Source organism: Dasypus novemcinctus, chromosome 8 (assembly GCF_030445035.2).
Source record: "Dasypus novemcinctus isolate mDasNov1 chromosome 8, mDasNov1.1.hap2, whole genome shotgun sequence".
NCBI lineage: Eukaryota > Metazoa > Chordata > Mammalia > Cingulata > Dasypodidae > Dasypus > Dasypus novemcinctus.
The window spans coordinates 47,643,311-47,667,495 of record NC_080680.1 but is presented as its reverse complement, the minus strand read 5'-3'; the positions used below and the strand labels follow the sequence as shown (position 1 = coordinate 47,667,495).

At 32.1% G+C, this 24,185-nt stretch overlaps 1 protein-coding gene across 5 annotated transcripts in view; it reads left to right on the top strand.

Moving 5' to 3' along the window:
- The window catches only part of BRD10 (bromodomain containing 10), a 123,207-nt gene that overhangs the window by 85,474 nt on the left and 13,548 nt on the right, over positions 1–24,185 (top strand). For 4 of the 5 annotated variants that reach the window (XM_058301828.2, XM_058301829.2, XM_058301831.2 and 1 more), the window contains 2 exons: positions 6,864–6,943; positions 14,920–15,009. In XM_058301828.2, the coding sequence (XP_058157811.1) occupies positions 6,864–6,943; positions 14,920–15,009 (170 nt within the window). The remainder of the gene's footprint in view (positions 1–6,863; positions 6,944–14,919; positions 15,010–24,185) is intronic. The other variant, XM_058301830.2, reaches the window with a different exon arrangement.

Sequence of the window (24,185 nt, the reverse complement as noted above, 5' to 3'; positions counted from 1 at the left end):
TAAGATGTCTCTATAATAATAGTTGGAGATTTTAGTACACCATTCTGTGTTGAATAGAACATCTGGACAGAGGATAAATAAGGAAACAGCTTGAATACTATGATAAATGAACTATACCAAATAAACATTTATAGAAAATTACACCCTGAAACAACAAATATGCATTCTCTTCAAGTGCTTGTTGATCTTTCTCCAGGAGAGACCATAGGTTGGGTCACGAAACAGGTCTCAATAAAGTTAAAAAGACAAATTATACAAAGCTCCTTTTCTGATCATAATGGAATGAAGCTGAAAATCAATAACAGATGGAAAAAAGGATAAATTCACAAATAAATGGAGATTAAACAATACACTCCCAAATCACAAGTAGGTCAAAGAAGAAATTGTAAGAGAAATCAGTAAACATCTGAAGATTAATGAAAACAAAACACAATATGTCAAAACTTATGGGATATAGCAAATGCTGTGCTGAGAGAGAAATGTATAGCCTTCAGTGCTTACATTGAAAAAGAAGAGCGAAAATCAAAGACCTAACTACACACTTGTAGGAACTAGAAAAAAGAATAGCAAACTAATCCCAAAGCAAGCAGAAGGAAAGAAAAAACCAAGATTAGAGCAGAAATAAGTGAAATCAAGAATAAAAAAACAATAGGAAAAAAATCAACAAAACCAAATGTTGGTTCTTCAAGAAGATCAACAAAATTGACAAAAAAGGAGACTCAAAATCAGAAATGAGAAGAGGGACCCCACAGAAATAAAAGAGACCATAAGAGGATATTGAACAACTCTACACCAACAAACTGGACAATGTTGATGAGATAGATGATTTCCTAGAAACACACAAACAATCCATATCGACCATAAAAGAAATAGAAGACCTCAGCAAACCAACCACAAGCAAAGAAATTGAAACAGTCATCAAAATCGCCCTAAAATGAAAAGTCCAGGAAGCGATGACTTCACAGGTGAATTCTACCACTCATTTAAAGATCTAATACCAGTCTTGCTCAAACTCTTCCAAAAAATTGAACAGGAGGCAATGCTGCCAACCTCAATCTTTGAAGAACATTTCTTTTTAAATCTTTGTCTGAAATGTCCCAGGTCTGATCCTCCTCATTGGTGGTTTCTAATGCTTTAGTCCTGTCCTTTGCCTAGGCCATCACTTCCTGTTTTTTTGTATGTCTTGTAATCTTTTGTTAAAGCCTGTGCATTTTGATATTTTAGTGGGTTATTGCTGGAATTTCCACTGAGGCATCTGTTCCTTAAGCTTGTATACATCTGGTGTAATGACAGAACTTTCCTTGAATGCCAACAAAAAACAAAAAATGGATAAAAAGAAAACACATTTCCTAGTCTTTGAAGATTGGCATGGCATTTCCCAGGCTGGTTAAAGAAGATACCATGACATGGGTTGGCTTAAACAATGCGAATTTGTTAGCTTACAGTTTGAGGGCAAGAAAATATCCAAATCAAGGCATCATCAAGGTGATACTTTCTTCCTGAAGACCTACTGCTTGTAATCCTTGGCTCCTCTGCCACATGGCAAAGAACATGGCAATGCCTGTAGTCTATTCCTTGTCTTCCAGATTTCGTTGATTTCAGCTTCTTCTGTGGCTTTCTCTTTCTCTCTATTCATTCTCTTTATAAAGGACTCCAGTAATAGGATTAAGCTCATTCTGAATGAGGTGGGTCATACCTTAACTGAAGTATCCTCATCAAAGATTTACTTAAAATGGGTGTACATCCACAGGAATGGATTAGATTTAATAACACGTTTTTGTGGGATACATGCAGCTTCAAATCATCACATCATATATTGAGTTTGGAGAGTTGCTCCTGGCCAAAGCATCGGGACCTCCTTGATCCTCTCCATGCATGCCATTTGTCTTGGCCATGCATGTTTGACTTTAAGAATTCCAACCTTTATATGGATATGAATGTCCCTTCTTCCCCAGGAAACAGTTTCCTCAGGGTCATTGTGCTATAAATCCTAGAGCCAGCAATCCCTTGCCTAGGTAGCATGACTTGCCTGCTCTCCCACTGCGTTCTATAGGAGCACTCAGTGAGCCACTGTCTATATACAGGGCAAGTTCTGGGGTGGTGAATCCTTCAGGGCACCACCGGACAGATTGGATCAAACATATTTTTCTCCCAGTATGTGCAATGAGGTTTACTCTGCTCTCTTTGGAACTGGAACCAAGGACCATGTTGGGAGCACAGATTGGCTCTTCGCAGAGCTGATAAGGGCATAGGGGAGGGGCCAGCCAGGGTGCTGGGAGATCCTGTCACTTTTATGTGGCCTTTTTCTTGATTCGGCATTTACCCTGTTACTGCAATCCTTAAACTGTTTTCTGGAGCTTTTAGAAGAATGCTTCTGCTGGTTCTTGCTGGTTATTCAAAACTTCTGTAGGGGAATAGAGCCCTGAAGCACCTCACTCCACCTTCTTGAATTGGGGTGGATCCCTGTGGCAATTTGAGAATATTTTATGAATCCCCAAAAGAGAAGGATTATGTTTGTAAACTAATCTGCTCTTCTGGGTGTGATAACCTTTGATTGTATTAAATTCATTTGCAGGACCTTTGATTAACATTACTTGATAAGATCAATTTAGGGGATTTCTGACTAGGCTACATCAGAGGGCATGACCCAGGTTGAGTCCCCATCCCCTTGTTGGGTCTGATGTAAAGGGATTTACTTATTCAAGAATACACAGAGGAAGAGAAAGCCCTGTCATTTTTTTGATCCTACCATTTCACAGAAAGGAGAAGGCTTAAACAGTTAAAGCCCTGGATAGAGATGAAATTTTGCCTGATTGCTTATAGCTTAAATTGGGGAGAGCGCTGAGACTGATATAGGGGCCCAGAAAGAAACAAGCCCTATACCAGGAGAGAGGACTTCACTTAAGCATGAAGCCTCAAGAGGAAGAGGAAACCCAGAGGGGATAGCAGAGACCAACCAGAGATTGGCAACCATCTTGCTTCAACACATGGCAGCTGACTTTGATGAGAAAGCAACCTCAAATTGGACTTTTACAGCCTTGTAACTGTAAGCTTTTACCCCATATAAATACCCTTTTATGAAAGCCAGTAGATTTCTAGTACTTTGCTTCAGAACCCTTTTGGCGGACTGATACAGGCCCCATGTTCCATTTTTAAAGTAATATTTAATGACAAGTAAGAACTTATTTTTACTGAAGAATACAGAAAATTTGTATTCAAATTGCTTTTTTGATGATATAGACAAAAGATATTAAATATCTTAAATATGCAAATCTTCTAACCCTATCAAAAGGGACTTTTGGAAATCATTCAGAAGCAGATTACAACCTTACAGAAAATTTGAAATAATGCATTTGCTTTACCATCTTAAATAATACAGCTTTGAAATAAAACAGATCTAGACTCAAATTTATGCTTTTATTGCATATTAGCTACAGCTCCTCCATCAATTTATTAACCTATTTTTAGCTTGTTCCATTATCTGTGCAAAATAAAGATAACACCTTTTGTTGTAAAGATTAATTGCAATAGCAAATGCATACTACCTGACATTGTGCCTGACGCATGGTAGAAATCAATACATGGTAACTATGATTTTTTGAGAGCTAGAATTACATAATAGAAGGAGATCGGACTTTGGTATTAGAATCTCTGGCTATGGTGCGTATTTACTGCATGATAATTGAGAAAGTTAATTAATCTGATTTTCTGTTAGCCCACATTAAAATGGTGGTATTCCCTACCTTGAAAGGTTGCTTTGAAAATTAATTGAAGTAATTTATATAAATCACCTTACTACATGTCTGACACATAGTATGCTTTAGTAAATGTTAATATAAGGGAATTACTTACTACGCCACTCTTTGGTCATGTTGTGAAACTGATAAATTGAGTAATTTATTTAAAGTGACTGTCAGTGTTTCTCATTATAAAATGAACTCAAGTGAACCCATTGCAGAACAATTACCTGCCTTTTCTTACCCCTAGACTTGTTAGAATTTCTGTTAAAAAGTAAGATTCTTGAATATATGAATCATTTCTCAGAACTTATTATATGCTAAATGCTGTAAATACAAACTTAGTAATGTGATTTCTTTCCTCAATAATAATGTCTAGTTACGGAAGACAAATATATAGGTAGATCATTATAATATTGTATGATATATGTTACATTAATTGATATGTGCACAGAGTAGAGCAATAGTACAGAGGACATTACAAAAATAAAAGAATAAGTTAATAAAAAATAATTTGAAGGATTAGAAGGATTAAAAATATATTTTTTTTCTGTTTACACTATTATCACCAGAGTTTAGCATAGGCAGATAATAACTCTTATTTATTGAGTAATTACTATGCATCGGCAGATTTCTAAAGTCTTTACATGCTTTAATTCATTTCATTTTCACAAAGTAGATAATATTATTATCTCTGTTTTACAGATGAAGAAACTACACAGAGAAATAAAGCAATTTGCTTAAGGTCTCACTGCTAGTAGTTAGAGCTGGTATTCAAACCCAGGTGGTCTGGTTCCAAAACTCAAGTTTATAGCGGCTATGCAATGCTACCTCCTATAACTTTATAACATTTAAGTATTCTAATGTTATGGTGAGCTAAAATACACTGTATTTACCTCAGCTTCTTAAGGCATTTGAATGTAGTGGCTACTAAAGTTAATTGAGAATTTTATACCTTAGTTTAGTGTGTGCAAAAGCAGAAAATTCATGGGACTATCTAGGATAAGTTGTGCTTATTATTGAATATAAAATAAATGATTTTTTTTCTTTATTTAGATAATTAGAGACTGAATGCTAGGGGAGAGGGATTGAGGGAGGATTAAAGTTCCTTCAAATTGCTGTTTTTATATCCTACAGATTTTTGAAGCATACATATGAGCAGTACAAGAAAGTAGGTTCTTCAAGTTAAGGGCATCTTCTCTGATTGAGGCCAGCAAGACCATTACATCTTCTCCCAGGAACTTTTAGAAATACTGAAGGTAGTACATAATGGGATGGCATCCTGGTGATCAGATTCATGAGTTTCCTTGAGAGATACCTATGTCATCAGGTTAGCAGTAAATTACTAGTTGTGTTATAGAGATATTAAGAATTTATTCACCTCTCCCTGAGTATTACTTGTTTAAACAACCCTCCACTTAGCTATTTTGTAGGAATTTAGTTCTCTGTTGTAGGTACTGTATAAACATAGAAGTAAATGAGAAAAAGTAATATATGTTGGGTTATTTTTATTTCAAATTAATTAAAAGCAAATGGCAAATGAAAGCAGGGTGATACTTATTAAAACAAGACAGTGAAACTCATTTTAATCTCAGCAACTCAAAATTTGCAGTAGTTCAAGCACAGTATGCATGTATTTGATTCAAAAGTTAGAAATTATCCAATTCATAGTTCTTATTTGATAAGATTAAAAAGTAATACAGGGGATGCGGACTTGGCCCAGTGGTTAGGTCGTCGTCTACCACATGGGAGGTCCGCAGTTCGAACCCCGGGCCTCCTTGATCCGTGTGGAGTTAGCCCACGCACAGTGCTGATGCGCACAAGGAGTGCTGTGCCACGCTGGGGTGTCGCCCGTGTAGGGGATCCCCAAGCACAAGGAGTGCGCCCCGTAAGGAGAACCGCCCAGCACGAAAGAAAAAACAAGTTCAGCCTGCCCAAGAATGGCGACGCACACACGGAGGAGAGCTGACACAAAAAGATGACACAACAAAAAGAAACACAGATTCCCATGCCGTTGACAACAACAGAAGCGGACAAAGAAGAACACACAGCAAATAGACAGAACAGACAACTGGGGGAGGGGAGAGAAATAAATCTTAAAAAAAAAAAAAGTAATACAGAAGATAGTACAATGGTACTGTAAACTGGAATTGTGTCCATGAGTTGAATAAAATATTCCAATCAAATTGACTGCTTTTATGCAAGATCATATATATATAGGGAAAGGTTTAGAAAAGAACATTAGGGGTTATGTATAACAAAGTTACTTTATGTGCTTATTTTCTGTTTGAAAAAAATAAGTCTCCATTATATAATTCCTTGTCTCCATCAATTGTATAGTGCTGTACATCTAGTATTTGTTGAATAATTACTGGTTAGTTGATATTGCTAATTACAGTAGGGGAAAACTTACTTTAACATGTTCCTTACTAAAAATAGAGGTTATGTGCAAGTATATATCTTTTTGTCAAATTAAATACCAAGAGTTGGTATATATCACTCTATGCTAGGAATTGGATTTCTTCTAGAATGTGCAGTTTATTTTCCCAGTGATTAAGTGTACAAATGACTGTGCACTTTAAAAGGAGATATTTACCTTCTCTTGAAACTTTGGAAATTGACTACCAAAATTAGTCTTATTAGGTGTGTGCAAAGGTAAGGGAAGGCATAGAGTGTTTCCTAAGCTACTGAGGGGATTTTCACATTAGGTTGGCTAGAGATCATAGCCTTCAGAGTCTAGTTATAACCGTGTTCCTGACTGCAGAAGGCGTTGTTAAAGGTAAGGTTTTTTTTCCTTTGTAGTTTCACTTTAAGTTGTGAATATCAGTTTTAACTGAGCAGTAGTAATATGATTTTTTTTTGCCAAAACTTGCAGTAAATTTTGATAACACATTGGCAATTGTAATATTTGGTTCTTACATAAAGAATAGTGTTTGTTAATATGTCTGTTACAGGTAGTTGTAAGTTGAATGTTTGCTTTTACTAAGGTTTGTTTTGATCATTTTTATTTGACTCACTAACAGCCATCTGTTATAATTTAACTTTCAAGGCTCTATGTAATTTGTTTTTTTGCTAATGAAGTACTATAAACAGCATTATGAAGCTTTTCTCTTTTAATCTTGAAAGGAAAAAAATCCATATCTAAAAAAGCAATCACAAAGAAGAGGAAAACTGTCACAAAGTCACCTACTGTACCAGAATTTCAGGTAAATGTTTCAACTTTGTCTCAAATTGTTTTAGTTGAAATTTCTTTTTGTTTCCATATTTATATCTTTCCTTGAGAGATTGTCTGAATTCCAAGAAACTGTAGCAAACATACTTTTAATGAAATGTTTCCAGCTATGATTTTTTTCCCTGGGAGACATAGCCAAGATTAAATCAGCTTGTATTTCACCATTTTTTCCTGTTTTTATCTCTTGATATTTAAAATATATATATATATTAAAAATCTGTGGGTTTTTTATAGGTTAACCTATACTAAGTTTTGTAGAAGTAGTTTAATGGAAATATATATATATATATATATATGCTTTTATTAAAAAGTAGTTTAATGGAAATATATATATATATGCTTTTATAAAAGCACATTTGTAAATTTAAGTCTTCCAAGAATAAAATCATAATTTGTACATGGTAATATTGCTTAGGAAATCCATTTTCATTTATTGGAGGCAATATAGAAATAGTAGCCTTATTAACTTGAAAAATACATCTTTTAATTCTCTTAGTTATAAATGAACTTCAAACAGAATATTAAGTAAAAGTTAATTGAAATAGTCCTTAAACATTTGAGGGAAAAGTAATTGTATGTACTGCCATGTGATTATGGTGAAGAGTTTTTAGTCTCTGGTTTTAAGAATAAGCAAAAATCATACCCTTTATGCTTTTTTCCTCCATTTTATAAAGAAGTGTTTTCTACAACTTAAACTTTCTTTAGAAATTTCTTGGGATTCATATATACAGTACATTTTAGGTTAAACACTTCTCCAAAAGTTTTATAAACTAATATTTAACTACCAAAAGAGAAAAGTAGTGTTAAAATGAATTACTCTAATTTTCCTCAAGAAAAAGAGAATATTGATAATACATAATGTGAGTTTAACAGCTACTTATATCCAATATGTGGAAACATCTATTTTCAGTAAAAATCCTATTTTTGAAAGTGTTTTTATGCAAGATACTAATTGGTAAAAGTTTAATTCTTTAAATCATCAGAGAAAGTAAATAGACATTTTTCTGAGTATTTTAGAATATTTTAATGACACCCTTTGAATGAATTACAAACATACCTTCTACAAAATCCTTTTTTCTAAAGTATGCTTGATTCAACAAAAATGTGACTTTACTATTTACTTAGAGCTTTTTCAATCATTGCTTGTAAATAATATTTAACGCCATATTATATCATCATGCTTCCACCGAGGTCATGCTAGCCTTTGCTGTTTCTCCCTCTCATTTTTTCCCTTAAACCCTCAAAGTATTAGTCCTGGGAATATAGATCTCAGGACAGACCTGGCCTGGTGTTGATATTTTTTCCATTGCCAACTTAGTGGATGAACTTTTACAGACAATCAGTGGTATAGGCAGTGTTTTTAAAGTTGCAGGTGGTGATCCATTAGTGGAGCATAAAATCAGTTTAGTGGGTTTCATGACCAGTGTTTATATTTTTTTAAGCTAGCAAAGTTAAAATAAAAAGAAGCTATCAGAGTGTTTCACATAGAGTTACCGTAAATCTTGTTTTGTGATATTCTTGGTTTCAAATGTGTGTGTGTGTGTTTACTGGCTTGCAGTGTAAACTGTATTTTTTATTCTGGGTCATAGGCAAAAAAGTTCTAAAAACATTGTCTTAAGTGATATTTTTAGTTATTGGCCATTTGCATACAACTCTCAGAAACTTAAGGTCAAAAGTACATGTTTACCTGATTGAGCGTTTTAAAATAGAGTCCCCTTCCTGGTTCTGAAGGTCTGAGGGTCTGTGTGTTTGTCTATCTGTTTGTGTTTGGCCAGGGGTGTGAAATAGACTCAGGAGAACAATGGTTCTTATACCTTGTTTTCCATGTGAATACCATGGTATTATTTGCAAAGAAAATTAACAAGAGAATAGGACATTTGTTTCAAAGAAGCACATTTATAGAATAGGATATAGACAATATTGGTCACCAATAAACTTTGTTGTTAAATGCAAAACTTGCATTATAGTTTTGCCTCTAAAAATTTTATGTAGACTTTGTTTTTAAATATTTGAAATTTACTCACATGTAAGACTTTTATATAATTAAGAAGTGAATTTGTTTCCTTCTCCAAAGCTTTAGCAATATAAGGACATCTCATTCTACAAATTATTCCTTTTCTCCAAATTGCTTTAAATGTCACATTTCTAATATTAAATACTTTACAGAAACATTTAGCTAGATTTTCTTCATATTATCTATTCTGAAATATCTAATTGCTGAAAATAATTAAACTGGTTTAATCCATTTTGCAAAACCTGACCTTTTTGCCACAGTTCTGATCTTCTTTAAATTGCCAGAAAAATATGCGTAGAGAGGAACTTGTTGAGGGATTAAATTGTCAAGTTAATTTGGTTTTAAGTCCTAATGAATTAAAAAAATAAAATAAAAGAATCTTGTTTTGATCTAGAAATTAAATTAGTCTGCCTGTTTGTTTCAGGAAGAACTCAATTTATGTTTATGTATATGTATACCTACTATCTATATCCCCATTTAAGAAAATAATAACCCCACCCCTATTTAGAATATACACTGTGGACATTCAAATGGTAGGTTGGATTCATTTTTTGGTGTATATTGTAAAAAAACTAAATATACCTGTGTCTCTTTTTCCCAAAAGTTATGTTATATTAGTGGTTCTCATATTTTAGACAGTATAGAAAAAGTCAGATGCCTTTAATAAAAAGAAAGATACCTGAGTTTATCCCCCAAAGACTGCAATTCCACGGGTCTAGGTGGGTCCCAGTAATCTCCATGGTGGTGTGAAGTACACGGATTCTGGAACCAGGCTACTTGGGTTCACGTGTCAGCTTTACCACGTACTAATTCTGTAACAGTGGGTAAGTTAATTAATATTTTTATGCTTCCCATTCCTCATCTGTATAATGGAATATAATAGTACCTACCTATAGGGTTGTTGTGAGGGTTAAATGATAAAGCTTACAGTTTTAATTATTATTAATTTTTTCAAGTAAGCCTGCTAGATGCTTCTGATAAAAGTGTTCATAGAACCTCACTTGGAAAAATACTGGGCTATGAGTAGGAAAATCAATTAAGAATTGGCTTCAAAGCATCTATTATTAACCTTCACCACTTTTTCCAGCGACTTAAGACCTTGAAATAAATCTTGGATTTAGTGTTATGAAAGTGGCATATGATTAAGCCTACAAGAATTTGAGAGCTGAAAAACCAAAACCAAGTGATATTATTTGCATCGTTATATTTGGTCAAGTAAAAACTTATGCCTAGCCCTAGTTTAGTATTATGATGGCATATTCTCAGGATAGATTGTCGTATCTTTTAACCAGCAGTAGTTGCAAAAAAATATAAATATTTTGAGTGTTTACTATATTGGCAGTATAAACTTTTATGTCAAATTTAGATTACTTATGACTATTACATTGACTAAATTATTTTTTACTTTTATTTTCCAGTTTTGTAATACAAGAAAGCTAGACTTTTAGACTTTAAAGTTTTCTTAATAAAATTAATTTTTCCATAAAGCCTTTTATTTTAATTTGTTTACTATTTAAAAAGAAAGCTACTATTACATTAAATCTTTTCACACATAATTATAACAAGTCAACAAAAGTGTTTTTAAAACTTAGTCTGTCAGGTCTCAATAAGGTGAGTTTTAAAAATAATTTAAGAGCCTTTGCTACAATGATTTTGCTTTTCTTTGGCAGTCCAAATCTTTCATTCAGTTCATGCTTGCTCCTGTTCCAGATGTGATTTATTCTGAAGGCTGCTCTGCAGATGAAATCCAGAATCCAGCTGCTGACTAAGACTTACATAGTAGAATTGTTTTCAAACATAAGTATGAACTCATTGATCCTTAACATACCTCTAGAAAAAATACATTTATCCTTTTCAACATTGGAGAAACTGAGGATAAGCACTACCTTCAGTGTAACAAATTGGAACCAAAATTAAAATTAGGGTTTCTTAACTGCTTCACTGTGTTAAACACCTTTTGGTCATAACATTTGATAAATGACTATTCTGAAGCTTGTTTTTTGTTTAACTTTTAACACCATAAAATTTTACTTCTTCCTTGAAATCCTTTGTTTTTAAAATATAGTGCTTTGAGAAAAACATCTATTTTAATCATGTATTAGTAAAAAATATTTTAATTTGTTAATCATGTCAATAACGTCCTTATCTGTAGGTTTTGAATTTGTCATTATTGCTGGTATGGTGATCATAAATGATTAGGAATGTTCCTATCCTCATAGTTTTAACAAATGTTAATAGAATTTTTAGTTTAAATACCGTATAAAGATTGAGTTTTTGCCATACATTTAGTGTTTTGCTTGTAATTATAAAATTGCTTGTAATTATAAAAATATGGGATCTTTTTACTAGATTGATAATGAATGTGATCCATCTTGTTTGGACCTATTCATTTTTACATTTCTCATTGTTTTCTTTTTGCTTTGCTTTTATTATTTAATTTACTATTTTGTGTGTATGAACACTTCCTTATGTCCTTTTTGGAACACAGTAGCATGCACTAGGTTCTCAAACCTATTGAGTTTATACCCAAAGAGCATAATTTCTAGTTCAAAGTAGTGGTAAGTAAGAATGACTTACTATGTCATTTTTCTGAGATGTGGTCAAGAAGTTTTTTTGGTCTCTACAGGGCCTTCTCTACCCTAACACAGGACACAGTTCTACTTCTTAAGTTGAAGAGATGGTCTTTTAATGTTTACCAATTAATTAAAAATAAAAGCTTAGACATAAATAAATCCTAAAGCTATAGAACCTGTTTAGTTGTTGGATTTTTTGTTTTGTTAGAAAGACTCTTTAAAGAATATGCTGTAGTGGAAAGAGTGCTGCACCAGGAGTAGGAGTCCTGGGTTCTAGGGTTTCCTCCACCAATGTGTCATCTTAGGTTGCTTTACCTCTGTTGTTTTTAATTAGATTGTGAATTGGAAAATGACTTTTCTAGCATAGGCAGAAGTTTGGACCAAATTGGTTTTTTTCTCTGTCACCATTAAGATCTATAATATTGTGGCTATGCCACGGGTTGCAACAAGTGAAAGGTTTACTATAGAGAAAGTGACCATTTTAAAGAGGTTCTTCCTGAGGGTCTTCTTGTAATCTCTGAAAAACTTCTCTCATGAGTATTGGCAGTGTTACTGAGCTGTAATCCAAGCTGTTGTGGATCTTTCTTTTTCACCCCTAGAGGCCCTATGCCTCAGAAATATTTTTCAAATTCAAGATAATGAGAAGAGGTCTTTAATAAGGTGTTTTGTTTTGTTCAAAAAATGCATCTCTTCTCCTTATTGAGGTGAGTTGTACTGATTGGATTGTGTTTTTGAAAGCACTATTTAAAACTGAGTTGAGTTTAAAGGCCACATATATCCCTTACTTTGTTAAATAGGAAATAGAGGGTTATGTGTGACCAAGAGAATTGACATGTTATTTTTCTTTTGATATTGGTAATAGAATTAGAATTAAAATTTCCTATATAAGAATTTTCTAATAGTTTAAACTGACTCTATATTAGGTACATATATTAGGAATATACCATAAAGAAAGAGAGTGTAAAATTATGTAGCTATTGTCATTTTAATGTAATTTCAAAGTAAATGCTATTGATGAAAATATTTTGGCCCTTAAATTTATTTGAGTCATACCATTTATTTTAAGGAACATTTTTTAATCATTGTGTGTTTAATTCAATAGGCCATCCCTATGTGAAAGTAAATATTTTTTAGTTTTCATACTCATTAGCTCCAAAATACCTGATTGTTTCAGTAGCCACAGTGATAAATAACTCATAATTTCATACCTTACTACTCAAAAGCTTGATCTGCAGACCATACCTAGGAACTTATTAGAAATGCAGAATCCAAGGCCCCACCCCAGACCTACTAAAGTTTTAAAAAATTTTAACAAGATCCCCAGGTGATTCTTAGACATATTTAAGTTTGAGAAACACTGATTTAGTATAACTTACTAACTAGGTAATTGTGTTATTTTATAAAGATTGCTCTTAAACTGTGGGAATTGTTCATGGTTTGACCTCAGAACTATGTTATCTTTTCCTTTAAGTGAAATAATAACTATTGGTTGATCTCATGATTAATTGGTAATTAAAAGATCTTAATATTTTTTTGTGTTTATGTGTTTTCATTGTTCCTGTAAGTTTCTACAGACTACCTGTAAGATATAGCCCTAATTCCCTATAGTGAAATAACTAAGACACAAATGAAAATTCCTCTGATCTTTGCTGTGAGTGCAAATAAGGAGTCTATATTAAGTAACATTAACTAGTACACCACGTTCAGTGAAAAAAGGTATATCCTATCTGCAAGCTCTAGGGTATATTTGACATGGTTGTCATCATAATAGCAGTTTATACTTCAGGAATTTTAGTTCTGACCAGTGACTTACTAAAAACCTTCTATGGGGCCAACATTTTTCCAGATGTTATAAGTACAATAGAAATTAGAGGCATTATCTAGTTCTAGAGGCACTTACGTTATTGGCAGTCAATTGCTTGGCCATCAGAATTTCTTTCATAACTCTAGATTTAGCAAATGGTAAAGTGTAGTATCCAATAAATACCAGCTACATTATTCCACTACATCATTATGTATTATTTTCTACACTGAAATAGTTTAATTTGGTATTACGTAAATCCTTTCCCTACTACTCAGTTCTGTAAGTTTAAAATTGTATAGGTACTTATAATAAGTCATTAATACTAATTATAAATAGTATACTGTGATAATTTTCTTATTCTATTAGGTTAAGTCATATAGATGAAAGGAATTATATATCAGGCATTTCTTATGGTTCAAACTTAATATTTTAGGAAATTTGGGGAGTACATGTTCCCTTTTTATGTCAGTTAATCATTAGAAATGATCTTTATGTAACCCCTTTTTGCTTTTTTGTTTTGGTTTTTTTTTTTAATAAGACAGAATATGCCTCTTAGAAAAGCAGTGCTGTTACAGAAATTAATAACAAATGAAAATGGGACTGCTGATAAAAACTAATGGCAGATTTATAGCTTTATAAGTACAGTATTATTTTTAAATAATCACATAGTATAAACATTGCAATAAGATTTACATCAATATAAAATGTTTCCTCAGTGCTTGGCTACATTTTTTGTTTTAGAAGTCTTCTATTTCTTTTTCATAATAAATTATTTACAGTATGAGCTTAAATTATTTCATGGAAAAAAGTTAAGATATACTATAATGAGAGAAACTCAATATAACTGTTTAAGAATTAAAATGTAGTTACTCTTCTTATTGCTGACATTTCATCTAGTTTGGTTATTAATAACTAAGAACCAATTATTTCAGCCGTTTGCCCACATTACCAAGGTGAAAATTATGCAAGGAAATAGAGGCAGTCTGTGGAGATGATTTTATTAAAACTATTAAGTTCTTATTAAGAATGTGTACATAATTTCATTTATTATCTTTGGTTATCTTACATATAGTTAAGTCCTTCTTTATTAGCAATTTTAACAGCAATAACTAAGGTTTGTTGAATTGTGCAGTTAGCAAGCCAAAGCAGAAGTATAATGACAGATTTCCAGAATGTAGGTGAATGCCTGATAAAACATTTCTTAAAGGTGATTCAGTGCCCTGTGAAATCTAGGGTGAGTTTCCAGATCTTTGTCATTCTGGGCTGAAAACTAATAATGTTAAGAAAGTACCTGGATTATAAAGCAAACTGAAAGGTGGGGATGTGGGATAAAACCACCATTTTGTTTAAATTTCAGCTTCTTTTAATACTAAGCCTGAAGTTCATACATTAGAACAAGTAAATATTTTAAAAATATAAACTGCAGAGCTTTCCTTGCTTTTTGCTATTTCAAAGAAAAATAATTGTGAATTCAGTGTGTGTTAAAACAACTTCTGTTACCACATTTTGGGTGTTTTATATTATGTGTTATCAAGCTGTGTTTTTGTGTTTTATTTTAGCTTATTTGCACTAATCTTGATGAACTCAGGGAATTAATCACAAAAATCGAGAATGAACTCAAAGATCTGGAAAACAGTAGAAAAAAATCGGTAGGTGTTGATCCAAAAGTTCTATCTGTTATTGTCAGCATTAAAATTTATTCCTGCTTTTTTTAAAAAACTTTTTTTTATCTTGTTCTCCTGGATTACATGAAAATTTGCAATAAAAGTAGAAACATTGTTTCTTTTATTTCTCCTGTGTGGTTCAGTTTTAATTTTTAATAGACAAAACGGTTCCAGGGGCAAGTAAATTACTTGGTTTTGTTTGCCTGGTTTACATCAGGCATGGTTTTAGATATTTCCCAAAATACCAGTTGGCTGTTTTCTGACCAGTTGGCTGTTGTTTTTGGGTAATGCTTACCTTGCAGATACTCTTAATTAATAATTATATGGTTTTAATGGAAGATTATTGCTTAGTAACAAAAATTTAATTAGATGTGACATACATAACTTAATAGATGTAAGTTGTTTAGTTTTACCCTAGGTATTTTGATACATGCTTAGCATAATGACTTTTTTGAGATGCTTTATCACCTTAAAGTTTACCTTTTACTATATATTCTAAATTCACAAATAGTCTGCACCTTTATTTTCTAATTTTTTTTATTGTTCTTGAGAGACTAGAGTAAAAGGAATAATATTTATTCATTCTCAACCCTTGGTAAAACACTGAATTATGTTAGTTAATCACTAACACCCATTTAACTGACATTTATGCCAGCTCTTTGGTTACATCAAAGATTTGAAACATGATTACACATCAGTAAATAAATGGGGGGAAGGCTTTAAATGTTGAAGAAAATCAGTCATTAAAAAGGCCTTCTTTTATGCCTTAGGAGGGTCATGAAGCCACTTAGAGTTCTTTGCTCAGAACCTGTTGATCTAGAATTGTGTATAAAATAAGGTTATTCAGCAAGCTTGTTATCAGGTGATTTTGAGTAGCCATTTTATATGCTGTTAAGACAGACATTGGTGTCACTCCGAAGGGAGGAGACTGCAGTACTATGAAAGTACAACCATGAGAGGTTATTTAATACAGGGGTAAAACAACATTAGGCATTTCAGGACTATTTCAAGTGATATTTAAGATTAGAATAATGTTCATAATGATGGCCATCCTGACTAAGAAATTATTACATTGAATATACAGTCTGAGAATGCAGAAAACTGTGTAATATATTTTAGAAATACTTCCATTAAAATGGTTAAAAACTTGATTGTTTTCATATGCGCACACACACACAAACACACTTCAGCTATTTGGGAAATCTCTTGATGTGGAACACCAAGTGTATCAAAATTTATCTTTTGATATATTTTCAAATTTATTTGATATTATATGCTTATAAAGGACTGATTCTGTTCTTTAATAGGAAAGAATAGTTTTTTAAATTAGGGAGTTATTTATAGGTTTGCTTTTTTTTTTCTTGCAGAAACTTTTTTGTGAGATGTCCATATTTCCTGACTTTAAGCAGAATTCTGTTAAGTAAACGTGCTAATTGCTTTTTGTGCTGCAAATTTAACTTATACATCTTAATTTATTCCCATAATCTAAATTTAGGGTTTTTATTTGTTTTTAATTTGTAATTTTAAGCAAACTTGTAAAATGTATTCTGGGGTGTTTTTCTGTAAAGGCATCTGTTTCATTTCCGTAAGTTTAAGCATATTGCCCCCTCCCAAACTCTGTTTCTTTTCTGAATTTCTCATAAAATGAGTTAATTTATCTTTAGAATAAGTAAGGAAATAGGGATGACCTTCCAGTTATGAGCATGAAATAGGAAGAAGTAGAAGAGGAAAAAAAAATACATGAAATACAAACACTTGAAACTAGTCTTTGAGGACATGTTTATCAGAATATTGTAATTACATATAGAGTTTAATTGATTAGAGTTTTGTTTCTTTAACTCTGTGGCCACTAATATTTGCATATTCATTAAAAAAATATGTTTTCTGCTCTTTAAGAAATAGGAATTCTTGGAGCTAGATTTAGTGGGATAATCTTACTGAGATTACCCACATATGGGCTACTCCTTCCATTTAAACTGACTAAAAGGTTGTTCTCATGAACAAATTATCTCAACCATGAAGTGGCCACATGGCCTAATGGAAATAGACAGTAAAACTTTGCTTCTCAGTATCATACCTTATTTTTGACAAAAGCTAATATTGAGTATTTTAGAAGGTAGTTGTAGGAATTAACTTTACTGAATATTTGTTTCTATTTAATAGCAGTTTGTCTGGCATCATTTGGAAGTAAGGTGTTCCACTTAACTGAATTTTCTAGATAACTGAAACTTAACCCTTCGATACTAACACCCTTAATCATTTAATGGAAAACTTTCCTGACATATAATATTGAATACAATTTAACCCTTTCTTGATGGCTTGAGTCATTTTGAATATTAATAATTATACTGATATCCTAAAAATCTATCGATATCAAATATTAAACAGTCACCAAAAGGCCTTAATGCTCTATATTTTGAAGATTTTTGTTTGTTTGCTTGCTTGCTTGCTTTTATTCTGTCTTTTCTTCATTGTCAGCTGTCAGCCATCATTTCTTATGTGTGTCCATGTACCTGCTCTAGCTGATATACTATGGATTAAGAAAGCAAATAACCATACTTATTTGAATTGTGCTCTTTTTTTCTCTCTTTTTTTTTAAATGTTACATTAAAAAAATATGAGAGGTCCCCATATACCCCCCACCCTCCTAAGGGACTTTCTTAATGAAAAATATGAACTTGGTAATAAGTCATATTTTATTGACTGATTCCTTGCTTTGGGGGGTTCCTTCCCTATTGCCCCACAAATGAAATACTAATATTGATGTTCGTAAGAGGACATCACTATCAAATCTAAACTAATACTTAGACTCAAAACAGTTCTGTTATTCATCAGCTTTCATATCTACAATAATTTCTCATAACAAAGAGGATATATTCCATATAAACATTCAGTTGTTATAAATGTCCTTACTAAAGATAGAAATTATATATGTGATAGAGAACTTAACATGCATTTCTGTAGACACCTGGCTGTTTCATGGGACTCAGCAGGATCTTTTCAGATGGTTTTTCCTACCAAAGCAATAGAGAAGAATTGTCCCATTTCCTCACCCAGGTCAACCTTCTATTTAAAAACCTTTTTTAACCTCTTCAAAGTTTTGCCACTGAGTTATTCGTTGTGCTATAAGATTTACAGTCTTTTAAAATCTACATTGCTCTTTCTTACAAGATAACTTTACATTTGTGGTTTATAATGCAAGGAGAGAAATGCTTTAATTTTCTCATTTACTTTTGTTCACTTGATCCCCTTCATTTGGAGGCATATTCGAAAAAGGCTCAACATCCTTTAGATCCTGCAGGACTATACATTATTCTCTACCTGAGATTCATTTACACTGAGACCTCTGGTTAAAATAAATAGAAGTATGTAGTTTGGCAAAGCCCTTTAATTTTATATTTCTCATTATTTATTACAAAGGATTCTGTAGTGATATACAGGAGAAAATTGCAGTGTTTTATTATTTTTATAATTGTGTTTTTACTCCAGAGGCAAAATATGTATTTTGCTTCATTATTTGGAAAATTCCTTTTTAATAAAAAAATTTGTTACTAGTTTTCTGGAAAAAGAGTTTAGATATTGATAAATTAGCTTGGCTCTGTATTTGAAAATTTTTTTTAATATTATTGCTTTCTAAATAATCAAAATTGGAATATTTTTGTCAAGTTTATATAGAAGTGGCTATATTTCTCAGTTTTTCATGTGAGTTCTTATTCCTTATTTCCATATATCTGCTTGATTTCCTTATGCTTTATATCATAGTTTAAACTTTCAAATGGGTTTCAGTCTTTTTTTCTTCAATAAGGGATCTGTGTAGAGATTGGGTTTAAAGAAAAGTGAATATTTGAAAAAAAGGAAAAGGTGTTATTTTAATATATCTTATAGCATTTAACCACCTCAACACTGAACAGGATTTAAGATAGACTTCAATTATTTCTAAAGAATTTAGTCTAAAGAATTTCATAATCAGTATTTAAGGAAAGCTGTAAAACTGCCTGTGTCCTTTGATCCAGTAATCCTATTTAGAATTAACCTTATTCTCCTCACTATTCCTTCACCCCCAAACCCCCTCAGAAAAGTAATTTATACAAAGCTATGTTTAGCAGACTCTTTCTAATAGTAGAAATTTGGAAACAGCTCATGTGTTTCACAGTAGGGAAATGACTAAGCAAACAATTTTAACACATTGGTATATATATATATAGATAGTAAAATGAAATATTTGTGGGTTGTTGTTACTACAGGGAAATATTTGTAGGATATTAAAATTTAAAAACAAAGAACAATTATGTACATAATGATTGCAGTATGTAAATAGTCATGATAAAAAATTTGGAAAATTTTCAAATGAGTAAAATCAATATTATTAAAATAAATTCATAATTTAAAAATAATAATACCTCTCTTGCCTAACCAATGTTAGAAAAGTCAGAAGCTTAGATCAGAGATAGTGACAACCCACTTATTGGTCACAGAATACTGTGTAAGTTGGCAGTTATCAGGGATGAATTTGCATCTAGGAGACACTGGCAATGTCTGAAGGCAGTGTCACAATTGAGGAGGTAATACTGGCATTTGGTGGATAGTAAACATCCTACAGTATAGAGGACACTTCAGTCCTTCCTTCCCTCACCCCCACCCCCATACACTTAACAAAGAATTATCCTGCCCCAAATGTCAGTAGTACCAAGGTTGAGAAACCCTGGTTATAAGCCCATTTTTGCTAAGGACCTTATTCTCTACTTCTTTCTGCTGCTGCCAACTTATTATAGGGAAACAACTAATGGTTTTGAAAGTTAGATAGAAATCAATTAAATGGTATACTAATTGCCACAATTGAGAGTGTTTTATTACATCATATCCTTCTAGTTCAGACTTGACTGAATTTGGGAATGTCATTATCAACCTTTACACTTTATGATTCCATTAGATTGTTTTAAAAAAATACTTGACCTTAGATACTTGATTTCAACTTGTCTTCAATCTATGGTTTTGGCCTCTTAAAATGTGTTCCCCATTTACCTTTTAACTTCCTTAGAATAGGAAAATGCAAAGGTTACAAATAACATGGTTGTGTATGTATTTTCCTTATTTTTAGAAAATTTATATTCTTAAAAAGGGAAGTATAATAAGGAATGATACAAAGGCAAATGGAAAAATATAGTCAAGTCATGTTATGAAACTTAATTTATTACATAGATTTTTATGGACCCAAAAACATAATTACCATAGTAAAAGCCTGACATGAGACAAAGAAATTATGTTTATCTTCTAATACTTGTAACAAGGAAATTTTACCCTATTATACTGAAAGATTCCACTCCATTCCATGTCCCATTTTCCCTTAGTGAGTATAACATCAAAGTTCTTTTATAGCCAGCTGTTTAGAGTACAAAATCTATTTTACTGTGGTGTAAGAGTCCTCATTAAACCCTGATTAGCTTTATTTAATGCCTTTGGTTATAGATATTTTACAATAATTTCTGAGATACCCCTAAGATTAATTTTATTTAAAATTTTTACATAATTATATATAATGTTTTCTTATTCTGGATCTTCTGGTAAACCGTTTAATGGTTAAGAAAATGGAAAACCATCTCAATTCAGGGTGGGGTAATCCCTTTGTTTTTAGGTAATTCTGTATAGCCGAAGGTCTTAAGAATTAAAATGACCTTTTGGAAACCCTGCACAACAGATGAAATAAATTTCCTTAACTGTAATAGTTAGAGATTCTTGTCTTATTTATTCAGTAAATATTTCCCAGATGTCTTCTATGTGCTGTACATAATTCTAGGAATTTGGTAGGGATCCAAAGATTAAAACAAAGTCCATATCCTCAAGGAACTCATTTATAAAGCTTAAGATTTTATCCGTATCTCTAGGAATAGAATTAATCAACCCCTATCCTTTTATAAAATATTTTGTTTTTTATTTTCAAGCTGTATTTATTCAGAAGTCAGCAAACCAGACACTTGCACACTTAATTACATGTTCATATGCAGTTTGGAAATAGAGTGGAGGGGCAATAACATATGGCCTTTATGAACAATTATTAGCTGACATTTAAAATCATAGCAAGAAAGGAGAGCTAGATGATAGGAAATGCAAACCAGAACAAAATATGACTGTAGATGAGAAACTGTGAGGCACAGAAAAGCTAAGTGAATTTCCCAAAACCTTAGAGCTAGTGAGCAGCAAAGCCAGGATTTGAAGCCAGAGTCCATGTGTTTAAGTGCCACACCCAGATGCCTATCGTGAACTGGCATGCTGGCTGGAGCCAGCTTGCTGAGACTTCTGAGACCTGAGTGGGTGCATCTCTTCCCAGTTTCACTTTCAGCGACAATATGTTGGTAGTTTGAAATTAGTCAAGACGGAGTATTTCATTTTATTCCGGACAGCCAACTTAAAAGTACCCTGTTGGCATCTTATGATACTGATGAGATAATTGCTCTAACAGTTATGTACAGTCCATTTTGGAGAAAATTAAAAGAGGCATCAAAATCTTAGACATGATGAAGAATGTTGAAAAATTGATAACTGACATACTCAAAATCAGAGCTAGAAAGGAGAGAAAGATGACAGGAAATGTGAACAAGAAAAAAATGACTATAGATGAGAAACTGAGGTACAGAAAAGTTGAATGATTTGCCCAAGGGTAAGACATGGTTTTAATTGACTACTGTCAATGAATTATCTGAGAATGAGATATCCCTGTTTATCTGTTGTAACTCTTGCTTTCAGGTATTTTTTATTTTATTTACATTTAATACTACTCTGCTTAACTAAGAACAGGATTTTAACTCTTCTTGATAGTGCTGTTTATACTTGCTGCAGTTTGGCATACAGTTTGCATTCTATCAGGAAAGCTCTCATAAAAATCATACTTTAATACCTCTTTTCTTTCAAAGAAAATTTCATTTAAGAAGGAAGGAAGTTGTATGATATTTTTATATCAGGCAGCAAGTTAGTGATTTATATTCCAAGTATGAAGAAGCTTCAAAGAAGATTTGAACCAAGTGGCAAATCTTTCTGTAGTCAAAACAGTGTAATGTGGTTTTATAACTTGCCTTAAACCTGTTTGAATTACATATCACAAATACTTATTCAAATATTTAAATGTCAAATATTTTTCAAAGTCCAAAATAATTTTATTATCTCCAGTTTGGGTTTAATAATTACTTTGCTACCTTCCATTGACATGAGTTCTGGAAAACTGAGTTTAAAAACAAAATCATTTGGTAATAGAGTAGTAAAATTTCAAGTTATGATGTCATGGGGTGCTAAAGGCAAAAAAATGAGTTTCACATCATCCTGGTTTTTTATGTTACAGAAGATGGACAAATTGCTTGAGAGGACTGGATACTAATAAAATTTTACTACTATTTTACCATATTTTGCAGAAAACGACAAAATAATATATTAAAGAAAAATTAACCCAGATTCCAGCGGAGAGTAGAAAGTAGCCTAAAGTAGTCTGTGGAGGGCACAGACTCCACATATAGATACTCTACTACTTTCAAATAGAAAAAGTAAAACTGAAAAATGGAGTCAATTTTTTTTAATGTATATGTGATGCTAACAATTAGTAGCAGGTGCTTTAAATTAGGATAAAAAGTTTAGGTGTATATTGACTGTGAAAATATTGTTTAAAAGACAAAGTATATTTTTAAAAGACAGTTGAAAAAACCTACAAAAGCAAATCTCAGGAATCAAAAATGTAATAGTCAATAACCATTTAGTATAGGAATATTGGAATAAGTAGCCCTAGAAATCTCAGTAGTGCCTAAGAGTCACTATATTAAAACATAACAGAATAACTTATTCATAATGATGACCCAAATCATCAGGATTTATTATTATGTTATTCAGAAAATCTAGAAGATCTATAATATATTTTAGAAAAATTTCTAACAATTTTTTAAAATCCTTTACCTTCAAGGAGAAACTTCAGATATCTGAGAAATTTACATGTTATTAAAAACTTATTGTATGGGGCCAGTCTGTGCTAGGCGATGTGATAAGAGTGTGAACAAGTGAAAGTAAGTAGGGTTCTATTTCTACCTTTTAGGTATTCTCAGCCTTAATTTCACTTAAGTGGAATTTTTTATGCCCTGATGATGCCAAAAGTAGCATTATTTAATGGTTCGTATTGTGCTATAAACTACTTGAGAACCTGTCTTTCTGATATGTAAAGATCTGATAAAATTTCGACAGCTTGTTTGCTGCCACCAGGTTGCTGAGCGGGATGAAATCCAGATACCCAGCCAATAGTTAATTTTCAATCCAGGGTGCTTTGTTCTTTGCAAATGAAATGGTTACCATTTGTTAAATATGTATTTTCAGATTTTCTTCCTTAGTAGTAGTGAATCATCTCTTTTAGGAATATAACCTGTCAACCAGTTTTTTTCTTCTCTACAAAGCTTAATGACACAGAAACACAATTTCATCATCATTGTTGTAGGTGGTTGTCTTCATGATTTGTACTTAAATGCTGATTTAGAAATATATAATGATTCTGCTTTTTAATATGAAATGCCTTTAAAATAAAGTACAAATGCTTTCCTTTTTTATTAGTCTTACATAAAAATTGGTGGAAAGCATCTCCAAGAAAACAACACTATCATATAAATATAATAGTTTATATTATGCTTTTTTTTTTTCACTTTTTCCATGTTAATATGCAAGCATATCACTATACTGTCACACTAGTGCTTTTTCAAGGGACTGTTTAGAAACAAAATGAATGCAGTGTTTTATCCTCAAAACTGAATTCACTGTTCCAAGAAAACCCAATAATGAATATAGTGGTAGTTTCTTTAGGTAAGCAATAAGAAAAAAAAGTGAATACTTATTGAATCTATTATTAACTTTTCATCTCAAATAACTTAAACTAGGAAGACTATCAAATCATTGGTTTATTAAAGTACTAAATTACAGTTACTTTCAATTGTGCCATGTTTTTATACTGATGAGTTTAGATTATTTGTAAGTTATCTTTGGATTGTTAGTGATTTTAAATGTCATCTTTGATAGATACCTGTTCGGCTTTTCTGAAGAGTTATTTGCATTTTATTTGAAAAGCATCTTACTTAATCCATTTTTTCAGCACAGGATTTGTCCGTCACAAGAACAAAGTCTGTAACAAAAAATATTTTCATGAT